The sequence below is a fragment of the Tamandua tetradactyla genome, chromosome 26 (genome assembly GCF_023851605.1).
Source record: "Tamandua tetradactyla isolate mTamTet1 chromosome 26, mTamTet1.pri, whole genome shotgun sequence".
Classification (NCBI taxonomy): domain Eukaryota; kingdom Metazoa; phylum Chordata; class Mammalia; order Pilosa; family Myrmecophagidae; genus Tamandua; species Tamandua tetradactyla.
In genome coordinates, this window is record NC_135352.1 from 2349760 (window position 1) to 2365864 (window position 16105).

The following is a 16105-nucleotide window of genomic DNA, read 5'->3' on the forward strand; positions in this document are numbered from 1 at the left end:
CGTTCTCACCTGCCATGCCAGAGACCTGGGTTTGATTCCTGATGCCTGCCCTTGCAAAAAAAAATAGTAAATTTTGGGTGTGCAATGATAGCTCTGTAGTAGTATTCTCACCTGCCATGCCAGAGACCCAGGTTTGATTCCCACTGCCCACCCATGTAAAAAAAAGAGAGAGAAAAGTAAATTGTATTTCCTTGGCTTATAATTGCCCCTTTTTTATTGAGCTGAATCCAGATAACATCAAATTAACCATTTTGAAGTGTACAATAAATCACATTTAATATAGTCACAATGTTGTATATCAGCTTTATCTACTGCTAAAACATTTTTGTCATCATCAAAGGAAAGCCTGCATCTACTACAACCAAACCTTTTCAACCAGTAATCTTTCTGTCTCTATAGATTTACCAATACTGTATATTGTATATAAGTAAAATAATTTAAAAATGTGAACTTTTATGCCTCACTTCATTAACTTAGTATGTTTTTTAATTTGTTTTTTTCTTTTAGAATGTGATTATTTCATTCCTATTTGTGTCTGAATGGTATTCCATTGTATGGGTATAACACATGTTAGTTATCTCTTCTGTTTTATGAAAGATATTGAGAAATATTGGTGCCAATTCTTTAAATATTTTATGGATTTCAACAGTGAAGGCATTTTGACTTGATTGTTTCTTTATGGGGAGGTTTTTATTTCTGATTCAAATTCTTTGCTTATTATAGTTCTATTAAGATATTCTATTTCTTCTTGAGTCAATTTTTGTAATTTGTTTATTTCTAGGAATTTTTCTGATCCACTCTATTTAACTTGTTGGATTACAATTGTTCAGAGGACTCTCATGCAATCCCCCACTTTAATTTATTATTTTTATCATTGGTATTTGGTCAGTCTAGTTAAAGGCTTGGCAATTTTATTGATGTTTTCAAAGAAACATGTTTTGGTTTTGTTGATTTTGTTCTTCATTTTCTTTTCTGCATTCTGTATTTATACAATCTAATTTTTATTATTTCATTCTGTCTCGTAAGATAGTGTTTAGTTTGCTCTTCTTTTTATAGTTCCATAAAATGCATAATATACAAAGTTAGATTCTTAATTGTGAATTTTTCTTCTTTATTAAAGTTCTTGCCTGTAATGCCAGAGACCTGAGTTCAATTCCAATGCCTGCCCATGCAAAAAAAAAACTCTAAAGTTGGGGTTTCAAGATGTAATTTGCTTGAGCACTGCTTTCTGTTCATCTCACAAATTCAGTATATTGTATTATTATTCTCATTCATCTAAACACATATTGTAATATCCCTTGTAATTGATTTTTCACCAACAGTTTGTTAAATAAGTGTTATTTACTTTCCACACATTTGTAAATTTTCTAGCTTTCCTTATTTTTCTGACTTAGGGTTCATTTCACTATGGCTTGGAAGACACTTTGAGTGATTTCATTCTTAAAAAAATTTTTAGATTTGTTTTGTGACTAGATATATGTCTACCCTTGAAAATATTCCATGTGAGTTTATAAAGAATGAATATCTACTTCTGTTGTATGACTTATTCTATATGGGTCTCCCTGATCTATGTGGTTTGTATTTTTAAGTCCTCTATTATTATTGATCATACTCTAATAGAGCAATATCAATCATGCTTTAAGTTGTTATTTCCACTACTTGTATCTTTCTATATTTAGTTCCCATTTATGTGGGCTTATAATTATTGCTGTAGAAATTGTCTATGAATCATATTGGTAGAAGTTTTATATGCAGAAAAATTCATTAATATCAGCAGTCTTTGTTTGCTGGAGCTGCTATGGCAAATAACACACCATGCATTGGCTTAAACAAAATGCATTTACTGTCTCTGTTTTTTTTTCACTTTTTTTTTTTTGCATGGGCAGGCACCAGAAAATGAACCCTGGTCTGTGGAATGCCAAGCAAGAAGTATGCCACTGAGCCACTGTTACCCACCCTGTCTAACAATCTTGAAGGTTGGAAGACAAAAGTCAAAATGTCAGCAAGTTTGTGTTTTCTCTCACACTTGGTAGCATTTTGGTGATGGTAGTCATGCATCACATGGTGATCTCTCTCCTTTCTCTAGCTTCAATGTCTGGTTCTTTCCATCTCATCTCCATATTCAATTTTCTTTGACTGTAAAGTATCCCCCATCTGGTGCAAGCCCAAATTCATTCCATTATGCCAACGAATATTCAAAAATCCTATTTACAAATGCGTCCACACTCTGAGTCATGGTAATATACTTGAAGATACCATTTTCAAATGAATCGCACCTATGTGAGTGTTCATTAAGACTTGAATATGTTCTCCATTCATACAGCATTCCATCTGAAAACATGTAATATTAAATAAAACACCTCTCCCTGTATTAGCATGTTTGTTCTGTTGGAGTATTCCTTTATGCTTAGCTAGGCCATTTAAACTACTACCTTTGTCTTCATGTCTTAATTTTCTGAAGCTTAACCCTCACACTGATGTGGCAACATAGGATCTTCTTGGTCCTTTTCTGAATGAGCACAAATGCTTTCAAATACTGTGCTTGGCTTTCTTGATTACCCTTAAACACAGAAGTTTTGAAAACACTTATCCTCTAAAATAAGACTCTCCAGCTTTCCTAGCCAGGGTTTTTTGATTTGTTTATTATTTATTTTACTGGGCATCTTTTCTTAGGCAGCAGAAAGTTTTTTCTCATTGTAATGTTTTTATGGACCACCCTCCACTTTACCACTATTTTTGCCATGACAGGGTTCTAAATCAGGCCAAAGAAAGGCATTAACCCTGCATCTAACCTTTAGGAAAAGCCCTGAGAGGTTAAAAGAGATGGACAGAATTTCTTGGGATCAAGTCCTGCCTGCTCCCTCTGGAATCAGGTACACTGCAACCAGGGGTTTCTGTCTTGGGACAACCCCACATTTGGGATGAGGAAATACAGGGCTAAGTTGAAATGCTACAAAGTCTCTCTTCCCTTCCTCATTTGTTACCTTAGATTGAGCCTTCATGTTGTTTCTGTAAGCATGTGACTATTTCTTATGACAAATATGATTTTGAGAATTTATACTTTTTATTCATTATTTCTGAGGAGAAAGGACCCATTGGAGCCAACTATGCTGCTCTTTTTGCTGGTACAACAATCTGCACAATTTTAAATAAGAATATCACTCATACTGCATCATGACTTCTAAAGCAATGAATTTTAAAGGTTCTGCACATTGAATTTGTCTTTATTTTATTATGATATCTAGAATCCATTGCAAGAGATACTGATTTAATTTTCCTTATTTGTGATCTTGACAGTCAGAATTTAAAAGATCCCAATGTCATTTGAATAGAATTAAATAGAATTAAAGTTGAAAACCACTTCTGTATAGAAGTGGAGACCAAAACAGGACATTGCAACTCATAGTGTGAAGTTTATATGCCCCTGGTATCAGCACATCTTAGGAGCTTGCTATACAAGCATTTACAAAGGGCCCACTACAAACATACTAAATCAGGACCTGAGATTTTACAAGATTGCAGAGATTCATGTGGTTGTTGAAATATGAGCAGCATTGGTTCTCAATTGTCTTCAGCTTCTCACATCACTGTGCTTAAATACTATGCAGAAAAGTGAGGATACTGCCACTGCCTCCCTCTGTTCTTATCCCAAAGCATCTCTGCTTAAAAGAGAAAATACAGATGATTGCCAAGAAAAGTTAACATTTGGTAGTGAAATTTTCCCATTACTTATTTTTATTCCATATGTTCTACTTGTCTGTTGATGTAGTAGATAAAAGGAGCATCGGACACAAAGTTTTCCCAATCACACAGTCACATTGTGAAAGCTGTGTCATTATTCAATCATCATCAAGAAACATGGCTACTGGAATACAGCTCTGCATTTTCAGGCAGTTCCCTCCAGCCTCTCCACTACAACTTGAAGTAGTGAACTTTTGCTGACCCAAACTGTTTCCCTCGTTTGGGATGTTGTATCAAAATGAAAAAGTCTTTGTTTAAGATATTGAATAATATAGCCACCACTAGTGTAGAAAACAAGAATGCCTCCATGCTCTAATTCTTCACATCCTCAACCCCATTTCTGATAAGATTATATTTTCAGTTATTTAAGCCTTCTTTGTATATGTTAGTTTTTAATAATGTTTTCATTTTTAATTTTATCTTTCCAAATTTATACTGAATCTATAGATACCTTTGCATTTCAAAAGATCAGTATTTTCATTTACACATTATATCTGCCCAACTACTAACTCTAATCTTTTCCCAAAATAATTACATCATGAATATTTTTAAATACATTTAGTGTTTATATTACTTTGGAATGTGTATAAAGCCTTTATTGCAGTTTTGTAGTTTTCATTTTTCATTAAAAACCAGCACTTGTTTTAATGTCATTTTCTTCACTGTCATTGCATCTCATCAGTCATCATCTGTAACATTTAAAAATAATTGTAAGATAATTGTGAAATTATTCCCAATGCTTTAATTTCAAGTCCTAATGTATTATATCTAATTATCATCACCTAACAATCCTCCTTTTGGCACCCTTGTCTGCTATTAGTCCACTACTGAGTTCTGTGGGCCTGCTGGGACCTTTGTCCTAGTGCACAATTTCTCATGCTTTTACATCTTCTTTTGTTCTACCTTGAATTGGTTTCCCTGATTGAGCAGTCCATGGTCTCACCATTTTTAGCACTTCTTTTCTTATCATAACTTCTGTGCAGTAACTTTCTCATCAGTTGTGAATAGGTAGAGAGTTAGTTATGAGCATGGATGCCTGCCTGTTATTATTCTATATATCATTCAGGTAATTTGATCATGTTAGAAAGAAAGAAAACAAAACAAAACAGACTCATTTTTCTCTTAGTTTTATAAGCCTTCTCTCATGAAGTGTTGATGCTGATATCTGTTTACATTTGTGATCCACATTTCTTTTCATGTGCACTTTGAATCTTTTGTATAAATCAATATTTCTGAAATGGGGCAATACTGTAACTATCTATTTTCATAATCTTCTCATACATCTTCACTATAGGAGTCTGCAACCTTATCTCATGGGTCTGAATAGTGTATTTTCTTCACAGTAGGGTTCAGATTAGTATACAGAGCCTCTTGAGGAGGGCAGACTGTTTTGGGTCTCGGTGGTGGTGCTGGAAGAGTCAGATGAGGATCTGTATAAATATATCATGTAGTTGCTTAAATTAGGGTCACAAATCTGTAATTTTTGTGTCCTTACCCCTGCAAGGATCCACAACATAGATATTATTTATTAGGGAGACAGATGGATACTGATAGGGCAGGAAGCTAGCAGGAAGACTGGAATTGTATTGAATCATTTTCAGTCTCAAAACCACCCATGAGCTCATACAATTACTAAATTTAGGTCATATGTATTTTACTGCTATGTTAGTTTACACCTAAGGAGATCTTGAATCCTTGCTTTACCTGAAATCGTGTTGGGGCCATGTGGTAATACTGGAACCATTTTTTTCCCAGGCAATTTGTATGTACCTTCTCTCAGCAGCATCTGACATGTGAATAACCCCACTTCTTCTGTGGGGGGTGATAGGGTCTACTGCACTAGTGACTTATTCACACAGCCACCTATTCCTGGGACTCCTTATGATGATATCCAGCATAGCCTTCTTTTAGATACTGGCCTAGGTATTAATAGTCTGAAAATTGAAACCCAAACTTATCTATCAAGAACCACAAAAATCTCTCTGTTGGGTGGGCCATGGTGGCTCAGCAGGTAAGAGTGCTTGCCTGCCATGCCCGAGGACCCGGGTTCGTTTCCCGGTGCCTGCCCATGTAAAAAAATAATAATAATAAAATAAAAAATCTCTCTGTTTCCACCAAAGTATGCACCACTAGTAATACATTTTATTGACTCTCTCTACCCAAGTAAACTCCAGAAGGTCAGTTATCAGTTCTGTTTGTCTCCACATTTTATATCACATTGTGGCATATGAAAAGTTTCAGAAATTATATTGAAAAAATGACAGATATTCTGATTTAGGTATTTGTTCTTTATTGATGCCCATGTTCTGGAATTAATGTTGAGGGAAACCACTTATAAGTATTAGAGGAATATAGGTATTCAAATACTTCAAATACAAGTATTTGAAGAAGTCCATTTCCTGTCAAGAAATGCCAGGGATGAGATGGGTTGTGTTTGGGAGCTTTCTGAGACAGTTTCAGTGGAGATTAAATAAAAGGCATCAATGTTCACTGTCATAAACTCTTTCAGTGATCACCTGAGCTGGTATAGACAAGGATGGGACTGAAAAAGAGAATTGCTTGATCCCAACTGTTTGAATTTGTGAGGAATTAAGACTTTGTTTTCAGATTAAAAACATTTCGGACATAATTTAAGCCATAGCAGTGACAGTGAATTTTTATCAGTAAACAATTATGTAAAGTATATTTTTGCCTCATGCTCTTTGGGAGCATGATTCTTTTAAATCTTTAAATTATTTCAAAGATTTTACATTTTACTAAAATTATTTCCAGGTTTCATATCTAAAATAATTAGGGATATTTGCTTGATTACTTAGTTTAAATTATGACTCTACAGTAACATTTTTAGCTATTTTATAAACAATTTAGATGTTTGGATATTGTCAATGAAAATTTATCAGTGTAATATTGACATTTTCTGAATTCATCCTATAAGGTTTTTGATCTTATTAGAATTATTATTTCAAGCACTACATCATTGACTTGAAGACCTTTGATACTATTTAAAATGTTTGAAAAATTATGAGTTTCTCTTTTCTTCTTTAAGGATTGTTCTGTTGTCTATGAGTACTTTATATATATATAGTCACTCTACTAAATTTATTTTAACATTGTTTTCCCTTTTATTTATTTATTTTTAATTCATTTGTTTTACCAATCTGTCAATAAGGTAGATAAAACAGCATCAGACACAAGGTTTACACACTTTCAAATTATGAAAGCTGTATCATTATACAACCATCTTCAAGAAACATGGCTACTGGAACACAGCTCTACATTTTCAAGCAGTCCCTCCAGACTCTCCATTACACCTTCACTAAAAAGGTGATATCTATATTATACACATCAATAACCTCCAGGATAACCTCTCAACTATGTTTGGAATCTCTCAGCCATTGACACTTTATTTTTTTTTATATGCCATCATTTTATTAATTATTTCTAGCAGGTAAAACCTGATTGGGTTTCTCCATGCTCCTATGTCAAGCTTAAAGGAACTCATTAAATTACTAAAAAAAAAAAAAAAAAGGTAAGGCCTAATAATGAAGTAATTCTTAAGTGTCAACACAGTTTAGGGGTCTTGACCATCTAAAGAGCATATATATATGTAAACCTCTCCTATTTCCCTAAAGTACTCAAATAATTTGTAAGTGGATGTTGCTTTATCCAAATATGAGCATGTGCACACATCCCATTTAGATGTTTCTCAGTATAATTTCAGGCAGCAAAAGCAGTGCATTAAATGATGGAAAGATAAAAGGTTATTAACTTCTTAATTTTTTTAGATTATTTCCAGCGTAGAAACTTACAAATTATATCAGAGTTTGGAAGACTCTAAAGAAAAAATATATAAATTTTGGCTCAATAAAAGAGCAATGCTCCATTTCAGTGGAAAAATAAAACTCCAATTACTGGATGATAGTTATGGTGCTGGTTAATGAAGAATAATATTCTATATGCTAATATGAGACCTAAGGTTTTTCCTCCAAAAAGGTATATAATAAAAACTACTTTAAAACATGTAAGTATAGAACTCTTATCAACTAAGACAACTGATCTATAAATGCATGTCTATTTCTGACAAGTTCTAACTTTATATGTGCTTATAAATTCATTTTATCAGGAGGGAGGAGAAACAATGAAACTCTACTGTCCCATTCTTCTTTCTCTCTTTTTGTTTTTTAATTTTAAGAAACAGACACGTTCCTTCTAAATTGCCAGCATAAAGGAGATTTTAAAACTTGCACAAAAAATTGGAAACAATCTGATTCTTCTGGTTATGAATATCAAAAGTCAGGCCTCAGAAATGGAAATGAGGTAAAGTGAAATGGTATAAAATTATGTTTGTGCACAACTAAGTTAGTAATAAGAAGACCATTTGGGGATAAACAGAGATACCACCACATTAAGTAGATTGTGAAAGATGTAAAACTAAACCCCCCTTTTAAATAAATGTTATCTAAAAGAAGGATTATAGGAAATGGGAATGTATGCTTTTTTAATAAAACAATTTTCCTCTGTGCAAATGCGTAGACAAAAAAAGAAAGAAAAGAAAATGTCTCATTTGACTTAGCAGGAACAGTTTCCACAGCCTTTTACACTGTTGATAATTTCTTCTTGTAGTTTTTTCCTTTCCTCCTCTTTGGACACACTTTCTTTCTTCACATCCCATTTGAGTTTATCATGGTTTTGCACACGACTGCTCTGTGTATGCCACATTTATGAATAGATACTGCCAGGGTTAGCCAGCAAACCATGGTGGGTACCACGTTCAGCTACCTTACCCTGATCCAGGACAATGATTTCATCAGCATCAACCACCGTTGATAATCTGTGTGCAATGAAAATAGAAGTCCTGTGTTTGACTACATCCCTCATGGCACCAAGAATAGTCTCTTCAGTAATTGAATCTAATGATGAAGTGGCTTCATCATAGAGAATGACTGGTGGGTCCTTCAAAATGGCTCTTGCAATTGCTACTCTTTGCTTTTCTCCTCCTGAGAGCTTGAGTCCTCGTTCCCCTACTTGGGTATCATATCCATGTGGCATTCGGAGAATTGCATCATGGAGTCCAGCTAATTTTGCCACTGCATACACTTCTTCTGGTGAAGCATTAATGTTCCCATATAAGAGGTTGTAGTAAATGGTATTATGGAAGAGGACAGCATCCTGAGGTACAACTCCTAGTGCCCTCCGAAGGCTTTCTAGGCTCACATCTTGTATATTTTGACCAGCAACATAAATGCTACCCTTTTGAGGCTCATAGAAGCGGAACAACAGCCTTACTATTGTGCTTTTCCCTGACCCACTTCCTCCTACAATGGCCACTTTCTTTCCTGCAGGGATTTCAAATGATAGTCCACTAAGGACTTTCTGCCCTTCAATGTATTCAAAATGCACATTATCAAAAGCCACCGTAGCTGTCTGTGGTATGATCTGAAGGGAAGGTGCCATCACTTTGTCTTTAATTGGGGTGTCTACCTTGAGTAGAGTAAACAAGGTGTTCATATCTATGAGTGCTTGTCTAGTCTCTCTATATACAGTTCCCAGAAAGTTAAGGGGTAATGAAAGTTGAAAAAACAGTCCATTCACCATTACTAGGTCTCCAACGGTCAGGGTACCTGCTACAATTCCCTGACTGGCGAGCACCATTATAGCTGTTAAACCAATGCTGAAAATAGCACTTTGACCGAAATTCAGCATAGCCAGAGTAGAGGTACTTTTCAATGAAGCAGTCTCATACGTCTTCAGAAATCCATCATATCTCTGAGCTTCATATTTTTCATTATTAAAATACTTCACAGTTTCATAATTCAGCAGTGAGTCTATGGCAGCATTACCTGCATCATTATCCGCTCTGTTCATTTCTATTCTAAATCTAGTTCTCCACCGTGTGACTGCAACTGTGAATGCTGTGTATGCCCCAAGTGTCCCGAGGGTTACCAATGCAAACTGGGCACCACATCTGTAATAAAGCATCACTTCAAACATGATGGGCAGAAGATTAAAAACTAAAGCACTCAGAACAAAACTGATACCCCTGGTCCCTCTGTCAATAGCCTTAGATAAAGCTCCTGTCTGTCTGCTCAGGTGGAAACCTAGGTCCAGGTTGTGACGATGAAGAAAGACATTTTTGGCTATTCTTCGAATCGAATTTTGGGCTACCTTGCCAAATACTGCATTTCGAACTTCATTAAAAAAGGCAGCTCCAGCTCTCGATACACCATAGCCAATCAAAACTGCTGTTGCCATGGTTGCAACTGTACTTGGTGGATCACTCAGGTTCAGCATGTTTCCCGACATCTGGTTGAGACTCTCTACAGCATATTTAAACATGAAGGGAACCACAATATTCATGGCCTTGGTTCAAGAAGGCCGATGAAGTTCAGGGTTTCTCTCATCTGGAAAGGCACATGGCAAACGCAGTCAGGGCTTCTCTCTCGGCTGGAAGGGCACATGGCAGACACGGCGTCATCTGCTAGCTTACTCTCCTGGCTTCTGGTTTCATGAAGCTCCCCAGGAGGCGTTTCCCTTCTTCATCTCCAAAGGTCGCTGGCTGGTGGACTCTCTGCTTTGTAGTGTTGCAGCATTCTCTGCTCTCTCTGAATCTCCGACACTTTATTTAGTCTCATTTTTTTCTTCCCCATTTTGGTCAAGAAGATTTTCTCAATCTCTTGGTATTGAGTCCCAGCTTATTCTACGGTTTCTGTCCCACATTTCCAGGAAGGTCCACACATCTGGGAGTCATGTCCCATGTAGAGAGGGGGAGGTCAGTGAGTTTGCTTGTCATGTTGGCTGAGAGAGAGAGGCCATATCTGAGCAACAAAAGAGGTTCTTTTAGGGGTGACTCTTAGGCCTCATTTTAAGTCGAATTAGCCTATCCTTTGTGGGGTTAAGTTTCATGTAAACAAACCCAAGATTGGAGGCAACTATTGCATTGGTTGTCCCTACTGCTTGTGAGAATAGCAAGAATTCTCAACTTGGGGAAGTTGAATTTTTCTCCTTTCTCACCATTTCTCCAAGGGGACTTTGCAGATACTTTTTTATTCACTGTTCAGGTTACTCTGGGATTTATTGGGGCATCAATCTGGACAAACCTACAAAATCTGTGAGTAGTATGTTTTAATCAGGATTCACACATTTCCACATTCAACCTGAATGCAATGCTTTCTAATTTTATATAATATTTTAGACTCAAACATCATATTTCTTATAAAGAGGGGCTGACTGGTCACTCCTTGAACTCAGAGAAACTATTTTTCTGAAACTTAAATAATTATATGTTGTTACTATTATAAATATAGTAGTTGAGTACTCTTTATTGAGCATGTTTCAAAGTCCTGTAAATCCAACTATTTATTTTACCATTCAGAGTAAGAAGTTGGTTAAAATACCTACATTTTACAGCTGAAGAAATTAATCTTCCTTGGAACAAATAGGTTGTATTTAGTGATGCTTGAATTTATCCTGGAGCTCCACAAACATGAGTCATATTTGGCCACAGAGATCATAATATTCAGTCCTGGCCTTCAGAAACCCTCAGTCTTCAAGTTCCTATATGCTTAGAAGCATTCCTACTTTTGGTGCAGCTTAGCACAGCAGAACCTCTAACTTTGTGTTTGATTCCCATCTCTTGCTACAGTTTCATGAATTTTATTTTATTCCTTATAAGTTATATATTTTATCTTAGAATCTACTCCATCTAAATCTGATTCAGGCCCTTTGAATTTAGACATGTTCTAAAATCTTCAATTCTGAAACTTGAAAAAAATACTTAAAACCCTTTAGAACATTTCTTTCCAGCTGCTGACCTCTCATGCCCTTTTCAGTGCAAGTTAAGAACAGAATACATTCATCAGATTTGCTCTACATTACATCCCATTCTCACCCTTACAAATCTAAGTCTTTATTCCCTTTAATTCATAGACATCAGTCTTGTTGATAGTAATATTTTCATCAATATAACAGTTTCATGAGATTTTTTCAGTCTTCATTTTATTTCATCCTTAGCAGAATTTTAGTAACTCCTGCATATGAACTCTTTTTCCCTAGACAATTTTGGCTGTTCTCACAGGTTAGGGTCCCAGAACCAATATGTAAGATATTTATTTGGAATTGCTGTTGGGATCAATGTGATGGAAAGGAGAAGAGGGAAAGAAATCCTAAGCAAAGGGAAAATTGAAGCTGCAAAGCAGTCTTATAACTGACATGGCCCATTACAGGTGGACTGTACTGAATCAGAATGGCCAGAACTATGAACCTTGGTATCCATTAATCACCCTGGGGATGTGTGACCTTGTGGCATGTGACTTTCTGCAGGTGAGGCAATCCTCAATCATCCAGATAAATAAAGGGCTTTGTCAGAGTGTTGATAACATTCAGAATCTGAGCAGGAAGCTTTTTACATAAGGAGGATCTAGGTGGACCATTTCGATGTCCATCCAGTCCATCACTTGTCTTACTTGGATAAATGTTTATATATTCATGGAGTTATTCCTCCAGGCTTCTCTTCTGAAGGAATATGTGAGCACAAGCATATTTACCCATAATACTACCACTACTGCAGGTATTCTTGGGGCCAATCAGTATCCTTCTACCTTGTCCATTCTACATTTCCCTCACCCCCTCCTAGCACCTCTTCCAGTCTCAGATCCTACTAGGTGGCAGTTCATCAATCTGATGGGTCAGATCTCTGTGTCACAATGCTTTTCTCAGGCAGAGTTTGCCAAACTTTTCCGTTTATTAGCAAATTTGGATAGGGGAACATTGAGAGGTACCTAAAGAAATCATGTAGGTGCCAAACATATTCTTCCTTGACTCTGCAATATACAGAGTCTTTTCTTCCTCCTGGTCAAATCAATTACTCCTGCCAAGATGGATTTCCCATTATTGCTTGTCAGGCCTTGACCATAAACAGCAAGAAGTGCCCAGCTAGGACTAGAGCAAAGAGTCTGATGGCAGCATTCTTGGCCTTATGTCTTTAAAATAAATATTAGAATCAGTTTGTTAATGTCTGTATATTTGGTGTGAATTTTGGGTAGAATTTAATCATATTAATTTGGTACTTAATATTAACATATAGAACCATATGCTTCATGCTGGTAGAACTATATAATTTTTTATTTTATTGCTTCTTTTTAAACTTTGAGAAAAACAATTAATGGCCTCTTCACCGGTTTGAAACTGTCCTGTACCCCAGGAAAGAAAGCTAGTGGACATCCCCATATGCCTTGCCAGCTGACAGAGAAACCATGAGCATCATCGGCCCTTTTTTGAATCAAGGTATTTTTTCCCTGGATGCCTTAGTTTGGACATATTTATGGTCTTGAAACAGTAATCTTATAATTTAATAAATTATCTTTATAAAAACCAACCCATTTCTTGTATATTACATTTCTAGCAGAATTAGCAAACTAAAACAGATATTGGTAACAGAGAAGTAGAAAACACTGATTTGCAAATACCAACTATGTTGGAATGGCTTTTTAAATGGATGAGGGGATGATTCTGGAAACTTGTGAGGAGTTTGATAGAGAAGGCTTATGTATTTGAAAACTTGTTGGTAGAAATGTGGACTGTAAAGATACTTCTGATAAGGCTTTAAACAGAAATAATATATGTGTTAATCCAAACTGGAAGGAAGGTGATCCCTCCTTTAAAGATGCAGAGAATTTCACCAAATTGAGTCCTGGTTGTGAATGGAAGGCAGTATTTAAATACACAAACTAGGACACTTATCTGAAGAGTTTCCCAAATGTGGAAAGTGTGTTCTGGTAATTCCTTGCAGCTTATAGTGAAATATGACAGGAAGCAGATAAGCCAAGAACTGAATTCTTGCATACAAGGAAACCAGAAATTGATAGTATGCAAAATTCTGGAATTCCAGAAAGGGTGACTACAGATATTAGTGCTCCAAATGAGGATGGAACCAAAAATGAAATCTGGACTTCCAGAGAAGATGGCGGCTTAGTAAGATGCGCGGATCTTAGTTCCTCCTCCAGAACAGCTACTAGGGGAGTGGAAATGATACAGAACAGCTCCCAAAGCCATGACAGAGATAAAAAAGACAACGTACCCCATCCTGGAATGGCTGACTGGCTGAGAAAACCCTCTCCGGTGAGATCGCTGAGGGGCACGGGCTTCACCGGGCGGGGCGGCAAGCAACCGGAATCCCTCCCTTCCCCCTTCCCAGGCCGGGTGGGAGAATTGGACAGGCGGTCCACTCAAACCGCGGTGGCTGGCGCCCACACCACGCACAGCCCTACGGATCAACTGAGAGAATTAGATCAGAAATCCCCAGGCCACGGAGAACGGTGACGGGAGGGGGGGGGGCCCTTCCAAACACGTGACTCCCCGGGAACGGTGCACTCTCCAGGGCCACGGCGGCTGGCGCCCTCCTGCCAAGCTTGGTGCCCCAGGCCGACTAGGAAACTCAGACGGGTGCTCTCCCAGGCTGCGGGGGCCAGCGACCCTCCCCGCGTTCGGACCCCGGGCCGGCTGGCACTCTTCCAAGCCACTTCAGCTGGCGAACCTCCCTGACAGAGAGAGTTTTCCAAAGATAAAGGACCCACAGCACCTTTTACTGGTGTGACCCGCAGAAAAACGTGTGCCATGAGCGCCACCTACTGGGCAGGATAAGAAAAACAGAACCCAGAGATTTCACAGAAAAATCTTCCAAACTGTTGGATCCAACACCCAGGGAAATCTGTCTAAATGCCCAGACGCCAGCAGAAGATAATGGATCACGCTCAAAAAATTGAAAATATGGCCCAGTCAAAGGAACAAACCAATAGTTCAAATGAGATACAGGAGCTGAGACAACTAATGCTGAATATATGAACAGAAATGGAAAACCACTTCAAAAACGAAATCGATAAATTGAGGGAGGACATGAAGAAGACATGGGCTGAACAAAAAGAAGAAATAGAAAAACTGAAAAAACAAATCACAGAACTTATGGAAGTGAAGGACAAAGTAGAAAAGATGGAAAAAACAATGGATACCTACAATGATAGATTTAAAGAGACAGAAGATAGAATTAGTGATTTGGAGGATGGAACATCTGAATTCCAAAAAGAAACAGAAACTATCAGGAAAAGAATGGAAAAATTTGAACAGGGGATCAGGGAACTGAAGGACAATATGAACCACACAAATATACGTGTTGTGGGTGTCCCAGAAGGAGAAGAGAAGGGAAAAGGAGGAGAAAAACTAATGGAAGAAATTATCACTGAAAATTTCCCAACTCTTATGAAAAACCTAAAATTACAGAGCCAAGAAGTGCAGCACACCCCAAAGAGATTAGACACAAATAGGCATTCCCCAAGACACTTACTAGTTAGAATGTCAGAGGTCAAAGAGAAAGAGAGGATCTTGAAAGCAGCAAGAGAAAAACAATCCATCACATACAAGGGAAACCCAATAAGACTATGTGTAGATTTCTCAGCAGAAACCATGGAGGCTAGAAGACAGTGGGATGATATATTTAAATTACTAAAAGAGAAAAACTGCCAACCAAGACTCCTATATCCAGGAAAATTGTCCTTCAAAAACGAGGGAGAAATTAAAACATTCTCAGACAAAAACTCACTGAGAGAATTTGTGACCAAGAGACCAGCTCTGCAAGAAATAATAAAGGGAGCACTAGAATCAGATACAAAAAGACAGAAGAGAGAGGTATGGAGAAGAGTGTAGAAAGAAGGAAAGTCAGATATCATATATATAATACAAAAGGCAAAATGTTAGAGGAAAATACTATCCAAACAGTAATAACACTAAATGTTAATGGACTGAATTCCCCAATCAAAAGACATAGACTGGCAGAATGAATTAAAAAACAGGATCCTTCTATATGCTGTCTACAGGAAACACATCTTAGACCCAAAGATAAACATAGGTTGAAATTGAAAGGCTGGGAAAAGATATTTCATGCAAATAGTAACCAGAAAAGAGCAGGAGTGGCTATGCTAATATCCAACAAGTTAGACTTCAAATGTAAAACAGTTAAAAGAGACAAAGAAGGACACTATCTACTAATAAAAGGAACAATTAAACAAGAAGACATAACAATCATAAATATTTACGCAGCGAACCAGAATGCTCCAAAATACGTGAGGAATACACTGCAAACATTGAAAAGGGAAATCAACAAAACTACCATAATAGTTGGAGGCTTCAATTCCCCACTCTCATCAATGGACAGAACATCTAGACAGAAGATCAATAAAGAAATAGAGAATCTGAATATTACTATAAATGAGCTAGACTTAACAGACATTTATAGGACATTACATCCCACAACAGCAGGATACATCTTTTTCTCAAGTGCTCATGGATCATTCTCAAAGATGTGCTGGGTCACAAA

The 16105-nt window shown here is 37.0% G+C and overlaps 1 protein-coding gene and 1 long non-coding RNA gene across 2 annotated transcripts in view; one reads left to right on the forward strand and one right to left on the reverse strand.

Annotated features, from left to right (window-relative positions):
• LOC143669654 (uncharacterized) overlaps window positions 1-16105 on the forward strand; it is an 80394-nt gene that overhangs the window by 39155 nt on the left and 25134 nt on the right. The window lies entirely within an intron of this gene.
• LOC143669564 (iron-sulfur clusters transporter ABCB7, mitochondrial-like) lies at window positions 7899-12170 on the reverse strand. Its single transcript, XM_077144186.1, is given in 2 exon segments — window positions 7899-10101; window positions 12147-12170. Coding segments are annotated over 2 exon segments (1815 nt in total). The 3' UTR covers window positions 7899-8310.